The 13084-nt window shown below is 28.0% G+C and overlaps 1 protein-coding gene across 1 annotated transcript; it reads right to left on the bottom strand.

Moving 5' to 3' along the window:
- Positions 1 to 6305: 6305 nt before the first annotated feature.
- Positions 6306 to 11505, bottom strand: LOC100162206 (probable cytochrome P450 303a1). The gene is made up of 8 exons (XM_001951058.5): positions 11375 to 11505; positions 9804 to 9892; positions 9491 to 9742; positions 8352 to 8888; positions 8091 to 8271; positions 7579 to 7696; positions 7372 to 7513; positions 6306 to 7296 (listed from the first exon to the last, which is right to left on the bottom strand). Exons 2-8 carry the CDS (start codon positions 9889 to 9891, stop codon positions 7112 to 7114), a joined length of 1503 nt encoding a protein of 500 aa, XP_001951093.1. The 5' UTR covers position 9892; positions 11375 to 11505; the 3' UTR covers positions 6306 to 7111.
- Positions 11506 to 13084: the final 1579 nt, after the last annotated feature.

Raw genomic sequence — 13084 nt, 5'->3', positions numbered from 1 at the left:
CTATCTACTATGATTTCTGATTTGACTAAAAGAAAAATTCTTTACAGTAAAATGTATAATATATTTGATTTTGATTTTATCTTGGAAATCTAAAAGCGGATGGTATTGAAAAGAATGCAAGATCATTTTCAAAATATATATTGCGATGATATAGAAAAAGATTTTATTCAAGAAGCATTGCAAAAATTGAGTTTTTTAGTGAATTCTATTTTTCCTGAATCAGATGAATCAAACCAAGCTAAACCAATTATATACAAAATGTATTGACAATTCTGTGAAACACAAAGTTGGATGGTTAATTTCCTAATTTTGAATTAATATTACATTGCGATATATAACTGTAGTATTATACATCTTAAAATACTCATAAATCGCTTTAAAATTAAATTATAGTAAAAAGCCTATGACATTACTTGGATAATAATCTTACCATTACATTTTATAAGAAGTCAATTTACTCAATTTTTAAACTTACGTGATCTGCTGTACGTAAAATTGTGTCTTATATTGTTTATATTTACGAGGTCTCGGAGACGCGACCTCGGTGTGTAAATATTATTACTAGGGATCAGGGTTACCTTATGTAAATCAAACTACAAAGTACTCAACGTATATAGATATATGTATTTGTTATTAAATATTAACATATTATTATTACTACAACATCAAATCTTATAATATATGGAACATCATTCATCAAATTATATGTATTAGGTACCTATAATCGTTTTAAGCATAAAAAATTAAGTCTTTTGAAAAAAAAAAATTTGAAAATCGTGAGGTGGTTGGTAAAGTAGATTTGTTCCTTGAGTCTTACCGATAGGGCCGTAGGTGGGTGCCGATATCCGATGTGGGTTAAGCCGGTCACCCTTGGGTCTTCTTCAGGTCGTTGTCACCCATCGACTTCCACTATCGACTATCCACTATTAACTATTGACTCTCCACTATATCGATCGACTGGGGAGTCCCGGTCGGTCATTAACACGATGCGTGCTAAACCCTAATCAGCATAATATACATTGCGCGACCACATTTGCCATATTTACTATAACACTCAGCATATTGCCGTGCTCAACGTAGGGAGTAATGTACGATGTCGATGTCGACAATTGTTACATATTATATGCGGGAAAAAACCATATTTCTTACCATTTTATATATAAAGATACTATGATATTATCTGTGGAATTCTTAAAAAAAATTGTAAATTATAAATTAAATATAGGCCATGTGCATACCCAGAACCAATTTTAGGGAGAGGTGGGGGGAAGTTATGAAAATTAAAACCATATAACTTTAATTTTCAACTATTTTTAAGATTACATAATCTGTAAAAATTTCGCGAGTCTTAACCTCCCAGGGTACTGCCTTCTAAATAGGTAAATCAATTTATTATCTATTTAAATGAAAAGCCAATGCCACATTATTTATTATTTTGAGGTTGGCAATGTCTCAATAAAACATACATTTATGTCAGAACGAGAAGTTCTAATTACGTGAAAAAAATTATATTCACTACCAGAAGGTTCTTTTTGAAGGACTTGTTTTTTATTGGAAATTTTTACTTTATTGTTTTTTAGTTGCACACTTATATAATATATAAAATATATATATAATCTATTTATTCTATAATATGGTATATTGGTATATCTACATTGTACAGTATAAATTCCAATAATATACGAACAAAGAGAATAGGTAGGTACTATAGACTTCGTGTTTGTTCTTACTTTTACATCATCGTGTTTTCTTTAAGTTAAATTAATTTAAATCCAGAATACCTAAAGACTATTACCTAATAAAAAGCTTATACCTACTTAATTTAGTTTGTATAGTTTATAATTTTATTTGCCAACATGTTCTGTAATCGAAAATATAAAATGTAAAAGGTAGAAAAGGAATTTTGAGCCCCTCCCCCCAATAAAACAAGGTATATGCAGGTATTACATTATAAACATATCGCATATCTTTATTACTTATTATTAGAAAATAAGTTAAATTAGTTTTTAATATTTTTTTTTTTTTTACTGTAAAAGATTAAGGCATTAACCCTAACAATGACTATAGTATATAAATATATAATATCATGCTGGATTTATTTATACTATATGTATATACTTGATCAAATTTTCTTTAAATAAATATAATTCAAATTTCAAACTACTTATTTCTACAGCGCGTTGTTTAATATTCTACTGTAAAACTATGTGTGATTTCAGATTCCGAGGGAAGCAAAAAAGCTAAGTAGTATATTTGCAACAACTTAGATTGTAAATTAAATCCTATATGTGTTAAAAAAAATGTTTAACGGCTTAGAATTGTTTTTTATAATAAATTAAGGAAAGATTAGAATTTGTGAGGGGGCCCTATTTTCCTTATTGCATAACCTGCGAATAAAGTCTGCGCACGCCTATGTTACTAACACATGGTAATTGATAAATATATTTTTTATAAATTGATCACTGTTAAGTGTTAACCACTGTTATCTACTCAGGTTGGTTATATGCCGCTATGCTGCCCGTGTAAATCAATGGTCTATGATGAGGCCATAAACCTATACAGATAAGGGTATCCAAAACTATTAGCTATCACTTTCTTACAACAAACAGTGGCGTACATACCGGGGGGGGAGGTCGGGTTCAAACCCCCCCCCAGGACCAAAAAAAAAAAAATTGGGATATTATGGATGAATTTCTTATTATTAATCATCCGTGTATACACAAACATATACGTCATAATAATATGACTATTGAGTATACACTATACTTTACCAACAACGAAAAAATATTTCATAACGAAATTATGGGTGCCATATGCCCAAATATCAATCAAAATAGACATTTGATCGTACACAGTCAGTTAGTTGCGTGCGGGCATAGATCATATTAATACTGTCATTATCTCGACCGATAAATATTCACCGATAAATATTCACCAAATAGGAATAGTTTAAATTTAAAACAATTCATTTTTTTATATTAATTATTATTACTAACTGTTATTTTTAACAATATAATAATACCACAAGTCAGAATTTGCTTACGGATCTTTAACATAGTATTTTAAATTTTTATCGTTAATCGAAGACCGAAGTATCCTCGTATGTTTCCCTAACCCCCCTCCAATTTTGAGTTTTTGAAATTTTTTTTTGGCCGATATTTAGTACGGAATTTGTACAAATTTTTTTTTGAAGTTATACAAGAATTTGTGTGGGGGGCTATAGAAACGTTTCTCCACCTCTCCCCCTTATTTCCAAAACTACTTATTTATATGAAACTTCAATGCAGATATTTAGTTCTGAATTTGTACGAATTTGTACGACCTTACGCGAAATTTTTCAAAAATCCATTACAACCGAAAAAAGCATTTTCCTCAGCCCCACACCAAACTAAAATTACGTTTTCGCATGAAAGATTTTATTTATAGGTAAAGGTGTTAGATTGAATAAGTATCTAATGCGAGCGAAGCGACCAAATTTTTTTTCAGTTTGGGTGCCCCTTCAAATATTCCCCTGTAACATAAATACTACCTATCCACCTCTGATTGTGCCGTTGGAAAATGAATTAATGTTGTAATTAATTTTAATAGGGAAGACTATTAGGTCTAGCTATGCTCTCAATCAACAAAAACGAATCAATTACTCCTGATGAAGTGCTGGTTGAAATATCCAATAAAAAAAGGATACTAGAATTTTTATTATAAACAATTAATAATATAATATATATTATATTCTGTACATACTATGTGCATATTAAATAGTATTTAACTGCCATAAGTTATGTAAATCTTTGTATTTGTTTTGTTATTTTGCCTATTAATATTTATACGTGTAATGTGTTTGATTGTTAGGAAAATGGGTAGTTTTAAAGAAAAGGTTTTAGACGTTTTAGTGTTGGTTATTTTTTTTGAACTTTTTGTTTTTACATTATTAACTTATTCAGTTAAAATATTTATTCTTGTAACTTAACTTTTTATAGTTAATTATCTATCATTGTCGTAATAATCAATTTTTTTACACAGTTTAAAACATCTTGATAAATGTTTGTGTTGCTAAATCAAAATAAAAATTATTAAACTATTTTTTAACTGAGTTAAGTTAAGTTTATTTTCTATATCAACTTTAAACTTATCTAGTTAATATTTTTCGAACTTTTAACTTAACTGTAGGCAATTTAATTAATATAACTTAACTTACCACTGCAGTTAAGTGGGCAAACATTTAATAATTCAATACCGAATAACCGTTGATACATGAATTGTACAACAATTGTTCTACATAGTAGGTACCTATACGATTTAACTTTCAAAATATTTCGACTAGTTTTGAGCTTTTTATAGACATTTTAAATTTTTGGTTTTACTCCTATAAATATCGATAAAAAAAAATTTCACTTGTTTAAAAAACTTGAAAATTTAATAAAAGGTTTCACCTATGATAAGTATTTCATTCTGAAATCAACAAAATCTTAAAATATGTAACCTCAATTTTTGTTTATATACATTTTAAGTTTAAATTTGGATGAAATCAGATATTTAATTGAAGAATAGCAATTTTTATTACTTTATTGTAATTCTTTATAATATTTGTAGGGACTTGAAACTTTTACCTACCTACTTATATATTGTTATATTTTATAAACACAAAAGTGCTGCATTAATTGTGTGTGCAAGGCGTGCAATGCATACGGGCCTCCAGCAGTTCACCTATATCTATAAAGATTGCCTCCAAAAACCAAAAGCTAAAATTAAAAATTGCCTCTTTTAAATTATAAACTCATAAAAATTTGATTTTGGTATCTAAGATTAAAAATTTAAAACAAGAGCCCACGTGGGATGTAGGTACATACGTTTTTCCTTAAACAAAAAAAAATATATCTCTATCCTGAAAAGTCAAATAAATTTTTTGTGAGCGTTTGAAATTAGATTTTTTCGACATTAGATATCCGTAAATTAATGATTTATCGTGGAACGATTTTCTGAATTTCTTATAATTTAAAAACGAGTAACAACCACAGATACTTGAAAATTTCACCAAAAATGTACATTATTAATTCTTTCTTTAGCTAGGTACATGACATTACGCATGGTATGATTTAAAAATATGTAAGTTATAACTATAATAACCACTTAGGTACAGTAATATTTTGCTTCAATTAATTTGTCTTCAGATATTGGCATATTGTAATGGATCTATCCTTATAGATTATAGGTTATACTCGTATTTATTTTCTGTTATAATGTGTGGCCTATATGTATATAGGCTATTATTATGTCTAATGAGTACTGACTACCTATACTATATTTCAATTGGAAAACAATAGATTATACTATTATAGACAATTATAAATTAACGCATTAAAAAATTAGTCGTCTATTTCAAAATAGGTAACCATACCTATCTATATAACGTATAAAATAAAATACATGCATGTGTAGGTACTTTTTAGAATACTATCATTTGATCATCGCTTTTATTTCTTCAAACGTTTTCGACGGTTGTCGGTGGTTTTCCTTAGACTTAGAGAAAGAATGAGAAAATTAAAAAAAAAAATAATACCACTTATAATTACACGATTTCTAATCAATATACCTAATATTGGTAAGGCCGCACACGAATATTGTATCTAACCAACCCAGAGGACAAAAAATACATAGTAAAAATAATAAAAATAATACACCATTGTATACAACATAAAAACTAATAACATCTATGTGTGAAGCGAAATGAAATATTATTATTTTGTAAGTTCCTCCCTAATGTATTGTATGCTCTATTTATTATTTTAATATTCCTACCTACCTATTCAACCATAGGCATGAATACCTAATAGCAGTATATTATGGGCTATGGTACATGATGGTATATCCATATATCTATATCATACATTTTTTGCTACAATACTTTCTATAACAATTTCACTGTATGGGTGTTGTATAAATATTGTAGCTCCAGAAAACATTTTCGCTGGTAATATTTTAAATGATATACTGAAACTACAAACTATAAGTAACACATTAAATAGCTAGTAGGTACGTGCACCAAGTTTCCTAACGTTTAGCTGCTTTGAAGTGTGGTGACAATGGTCGCATTATAAAAATATATCATTGTGATTTGTGGTTACCATTGAGGCTTTTTCTAGTAAACGCACCACAGACTTCGAAATCACTATATCGTATATCACTATATCCTGGTTTCCACTATTTCGTTATGACGTAATGTATAGTTGAATATTATATTCAACTAGATGTCTACTGTCTAGGACTCTAGGTAGTAGCAGAAATAGCCTGCAGTTCGACAGTTGTTCTTTGACAGTCACAGTTAAATATATTTTATTATAACATTAAATTTAAAAAAATACAACACAAAATTATATAGGTATTAGTGAAAACCAGGCTATACGTCTTATTGAGGTGATTAATAATTAAATGTAGGTATACTGTATAGACGTATATATACATATAGTAGGTACGTAATGAATAGGTATACACATTTTGCTTCCTTCCTAAAAGAGATTTTATACAATTTAAAAGGTCTTATACAACTGTCAATTATTTATTTTCACATACCAAAATTAAGTTGTTTTGTCTCTTCTACATTTTAAGCACTTACCATATAATATTAAAAGCACAATCAGGAATTTTCTGATGGGGTGAAAAGTCCATAATATATATTTTATAATAATACTTAATTTTATATAATAATTTCGTACATGTATAACTATATATTTATATATATCGTATTGTACATTTATAAATATTTAATAAGTTGCACTAAACAAATAGTTATTGAGTTGGTATAAATGTATATAGCTTGTACCTGATTATATATCTATGAATATAATTTAATTATATTTAAAAAAAATACACATAATACATATTATAGTATAAAATAATGCAATTTATTACTACACATAATTTTAGTACAAATTATAAAATACATTTTTGGATTCAGAAATCGTAGTAGATCATACAATATTATACTGTTTGGTTGTAAAATCATTCAGTCATTTAACCATACAATAGTATACGTTAATATTTAAACTATACTAGTGTTACATCTATTATTATAAAAAAGTTTAAAAATAAGACTATTCAAAATTTAAATGTATTATTATCTCGGTCGGAGACTGACGTAAGCATTGAATTCTCCAGGCGAAGGAGTTACTCCATCAACGCCTAAAGTGCTTGGCGGTGCTTGACCATCGGGTACTGAGAAATCAAAGTTTTGTAATAGACAAGCAGAGAATAAAAATATATTTGATCTAGCGAGCGTTTGTCCCATACAACGATGTTTACCTAAAAAAAATACCACATTTATTTTTAATTTAACACATTTTTCTTTGGGTTTAAACGCATGATTGCCACTATTACCATATCCGAATGGCAAGTATTCGTCTGGAACAATTAATTTTCCATCGCAACCAATGAATCTTTCTGGCCAAAATCTATCTGGGTGATCCCATACGTCATCATCATTAAGTAATGCGGCAAAATTAGCAATCACCATTGTATCCTAATAACAAAAGTAAACTTACATTATTTTTGATTTATTTTGTTTAAAATATACGATTATTATACTTTAGGAATATGATAACCCTGTAATGTGGTATCTTTCAGAGCTCTATGTGGAATGCTGAAAGTTCGTCCCATAAATACTCTAACTGACTCCAATACGAGGGCTTCTAGATAAGGCATACTAAAATAGAAACGTCATGTGTGTTAATACATTAATGTTTATGCGGAAAAATTGTAACAACCATAATCAGGGCTTAAAATGGGTATACATTCAAGAAGGGACTGATAGAGACGTTAGTATAGAGAGAGAGACATTAATCTCCATACTGTTTAAGCGTTCCATATATAATTTTATGTATAATGTTTAACGTACCTATATGACCTATATGTAATGTATAAATAGTGATTGTGTAAGCACACTCAACCCACTCTTAACCCCGACTAGTTTAAGGGAACGCTTTTTAACCGTCAACAGAGGTAGGGATACTAATCCCCTTGCGTCCCCCCAATTTAACCCCGAAATAAAATTATATTTATTAAAATAAGTTATAATCTAACTATAACTTTGTATGTACTTAGGCCTATCATTTAAGGTGGGAAGTCGGTCTCGACCAACCACTCTATCGATTTCCTCTTGAGCCTTCTTCTGAACTTCTGGGTTTAGAAGTAGGTACAGGAAACCGAATCCTAAAGATTTACTGGTAGTCTCAGATCCAGCCATAAACATATCCATACAGATAGCTAAGAGCTGAGATTCTGAAAACATTGAAACATAAAAAAAATATTTAATAATACATAGGTACAAATAAAAACGTCAGTATATACAATGTAAGTACCTGAATAACTTTCTTTTTTGTCTTCTGAATGTAGCATTTGTAAATACACATCCATCAAATCTCTTGGTTGATTTATAATAAATGTTTCCTTATGATCATCGAGTTCTGCTTTGAGGAATTTCCATACTTGTTGATGAATATTGACAAAAGATTTATATCCAGATGCTTCAGGAGCAATAAATCTTAAAACCGGGAATTGACTAAACAAAGCGCCAACCATATCGATGTTAGCAAAAAGTTCAGTTAACAAAGCTTGTAGATTTTTTAGTTCGATGTCATCTGCATTGTATCTTTTGCTAGCCATCATTGACCATAATGTGTTCAAGACTCCTACACTGAAAGCATCTCTCATTTCAAATATTTCACCATTACCATTTTTAGACATTGCGATTTTTTCTTTGAAATCTTCGACTAACTGAACGGCTTCATCTTGTACAAGTTCAGCCATTGTTCTTTTTCCAAAACCAAATTCTCGCAAATGACGCAATACAAATCTTCGTTGTTCTACCCAAAATTCTTCGTCTGTTAGTAGAAGACCTGAAATAGTGATTGCAATTTTGCAAGTAATAAATTTTTAAAACACAAAAATAGTAATCTATATTATATATATATAACTCAAACACATTTTTTACCGCACTCAACTATATACATAGAAAGGGGAAAATATTGTCGAGTAGTTGCAAAAAAAAAAAAAATTATAAAATTATAATTTTATTGGTAGGTATGTTGGAAAATACGAAAATAAGTATACGCTATTGGCGCCATTTGTTCAACAAAATTATTTTTTTAATATTAAAAAAATGGGTCTTGGGTGAAGTCAGGTAACACGAAATATAAAAAGCAGGGACATATCTAATTTATATAGTTATTTATTGTTTTTTTATTCAAATGTTCATCATAAGGTATGTAATGTCCGTATGTTTATAGCTAATATTATATAGTCTCAAAAACTAAAATGCGAAATACATGTGTTTTCCTATATAAAACGTTCGTAAGGATAAAATGTGAAGGTGAAGTATGAACGCCTAACCGAACAACTGTGTGAATGCTAAGAACTTTAATATTTTAGAACGTGTTGATTTTATAATTAATACGGTTTTTTCGACCAATGGGCGTAATACTAGACAGTGTTTATATACCTCTTCGTGTACCCCATGTTCTAGTCTCGTAAAATGGTCCTTGTGGCCGTCCATCGAATTCTTCTTTTGTTAACATTTCTTTAATTGCATTATATCCACAGCAAACCACTTGTCTATCTTTTCCTACTTTCAGACCAACAATTGGTCCATACGATTCGGCTAGACAAATAGTAGCACGATACAAATACCCGGTTTGTTTCCTAAGTGAATTTACAGTAAGAGCACTTCCCAAAATCGGCAACCATTTTGGACCTAAATTAAACGTGTTTTTAATTTTTAAATATATACGGGTGATTAAGATCATTGCAATTACCTGGTGGATAGTTTTTTGGTTTTCTCATGTCCAAATATGACAGGAGCGCTACTACGACGCTGAATAGTACTAGTACGAGTATCCACATCCTGTGTACATAAACATAATTATATTATCAATGATGTAATAGCAATTACTTTATTATTTAATAAATGCACGTGTAAAGTTTGACCGTGAAAAAATACCAAGAAGTTAAATATGTGACGACCTCAATAGTTGATAATATAGTATACCTATATAACGATTATATTGTATGTCCATTAATGTGTTATATAAGTGAGCTATACGGGAGGTGGAATTTAAATTGCCTACTACTTTCGCTCGCCGGAAGCGGGCAGAACCGGTCATTCGCTTTCCTTTTCCTATATTCTCTTACAAGATTTAAAACTGGTCTGTCCATAAACATTGTGTAATAGGTACCAACATTATATCATATTCATTTGACATCTCCTACTTAAATATATTTATGTACCTATTGACTTCCCGATTTAAATTTAATTTTATCCAAAAATTTATCTCATACAACACAAATTACTTTTTTATTTGTTTTGGAATTTTTTTTAATATTTTAATAGAATATGTATATATTTAATATGATATTAAATAATGAAAAAATTATATTATATTCAATATTATATTATTGTATTTACATTTTGAACAATTTTTTGGATAAGAATATTATAACTATAAAAATTAAAAAAATTATTATTTTGAATTCAAGAATATGTTAGCCATTGTGTTTTTATCAATTATTAAATTATTTTTATATATTCGATGTTAAAAGTTATACCAACATATAAATAATTAAAATAAAAGGTAATAATGTAGGTAACAATAGTATAATACATATTTTTTAAATGTTGGTGTAGGTACTTAGATATGATGTTTCTGTTGTTCAAGATAATATAATAAAATCAGTTTATTACATTTAATAAATATTATTCACAAAAATGTGTAGTTAGGTATGTAGTTGTAAAATAATTAGATATTTACAATAAACAAATATGTAAAACTAATATAATGCTATTTTATGATTTATAAAGATAATATGCTCTAACAATATTATATACCTAGGTAGTATAGTATTATACCTATATATCACTAGACACTAATACTTAAAGTTACCATATTATGACAGTTTAATGTATAACTACTGAGTTATGGATTAAATTAAAATCTTTCTTACGAACTAAATTTTGTTTGTATACCTACTCTAAACTTAATAGTACGAAAATGTATAAATACCTATATTTTAAACGTAGTTTTTAGATTATTATTATGTTATTACATACTGTATATAAATATGAAAAAATTTAGTTGTACCTATTTAGAATTGTTTATAGATTTAATCTGGATTTTTGTATACCTACCTACTTTAAAATCAAACTTGATTTTTTCATATTTTGAATGGTTTAAATAGTTTTAACATTCATTTAAATCAATAACTTAACCTTAAATATCTACCTACACAATAAAATAAAATAAAAATAGAACTAAATTTACTACTAGCTGTACATAAAGATTTAATGATTTTATTTAAGTCCATATTCTTAATAAATATACAAAATTACCTGGTACGCTTGGAGTTCACTTGTTAACGAAGAGCTGTGGAAGAGATTTCACTTTCACTCACTTCCGACACACTGATTTTATACTCGACCCCACCGTGGTTTATCGATGTGTTATATGTAGTTTTGTGAATGGCACTAAGTAAGACGCGCATGTCATCACGTTAACCAATATGTAGATGGGGGGGAAATAATACTCCTTTTTAAAATATTTTTATGTAATACCATGCAAACAAACTCCTACCCCAAATTATGTTTTTGGCCCTGGTGTACTGTTAAATAATCAGAGCTTTCATTAAGAATTGTGTAATATCGCTTCTACAAAATACAAATTAACTTTATATGCCTTTGAATAAGTAAAATATTCTTATGTACCTACATTAACTATTGGTATTCAAGTAGGTATCTGGTGTATTGTATATTTATATATTTGATTATATAACGATTAGAAAATTTAAAGGTTATGAGTTTATGACTTATGATTAATATACACCTATTTAAATACCTAATCGTATATTTTATCACAATGCTTAATACTATCTAGGTAGTATAAACTATTATTTTCTTATACTGTCATGACAATCAAATTAAAAGGGTGACTTGAAGATCATCATACGATAAGTTAATCATTATGTCCTTATAATTCTATTATGTTTTCAGTATTTTCACAATGATAATATTATAATACCTATGTATGTATAATGTCTGACTCATATTTGAGAGCATCCTGCAGGTTCCAAAGATCAACACTATGGATCACACTGACTCTATTATTTTAAAGGTAATTAAGTCCCTTATGCATGTTTTTTATCGATTGCAATGGAATGAAAATATTTTTTATAAAGTAATAAATTTTAATTACCTATCTTATAAATCTTCCATTTAATAATATTTTCTAAACATTTCAATATACTGAAAATGGCAAAAAATGTATTCTGTATTTTTACTAATTATTTCAGCAAACATCTAATAACACGTGTAATGTGTTTATATACGTTGTACGTACGTATATTGTATAATTAAATTTATTGATTATATAAAATAGAAATACTATTTAGTATTTATGAGTATTGAGAATATCCTTATTATTATATATAAAATTATAAAGATCATATTAATGCAGTAACTAATACAATACCTACGAAAATTATTTTATAATAGATCTTTAACGATGTAAAAAATATATTTAATATATAAATAAAAAGACTTACCTAAATCATTCGTCCAATTAATTCTCAATAATTACAGAATAATTATATGAGAGTCAGACCTATATGACCTATCAGACCTAGGTACCACTTCATTAAAATCAACTGTAAATAGAATAATTCAATTTCTGTTAATTAAGCAAAAATATACCAATAATTATTATGTATATTACGAATTAAAAGTAAAAAACATTAAAGCCCCGTATTTAAAAAATATTTTAATAGCTTTGTATGAATATCATATAATAACAACGGTCCCTCATGAATACTGTACTAGATACAAAGATGATATAAATAGTTTAATTCCTAAGTACATTAAAGTTTGGAGCATAAATATATATCTCTGTAGCAATACATTTATTCAGAATTCTTATAACTAATATAGGTATTTGATTTTTATGATTCAAAACGTTTTAAACTGTATTTAAACCACATAAATTTAAATAGTTTTGAAATTGTATAAAGTGTAAACACAATATCTTTATATTTACTATTTAGAGTTATG

The sequence above is a fragment of the Acyrthosiphon pisum genome, chromosome A1 (genome assembly GCF_005508785.2).
Source record: "Acyrthosiphon pisum isolate AL4f chromosome A1, pea_aphid_22Mar2018_4r6ur, whole genome shotgun sequence".
NCBI classification, from domain to species: Eukaryota; Metazoa; Arthropoda; class Insecta; order Hemiptera; family Aphididae; genus Acyrthosiphon; species Acyrthosiphon pisum.
This window is presented reverse-complemented; position numbering and strand designations above follow the sequence as displayed.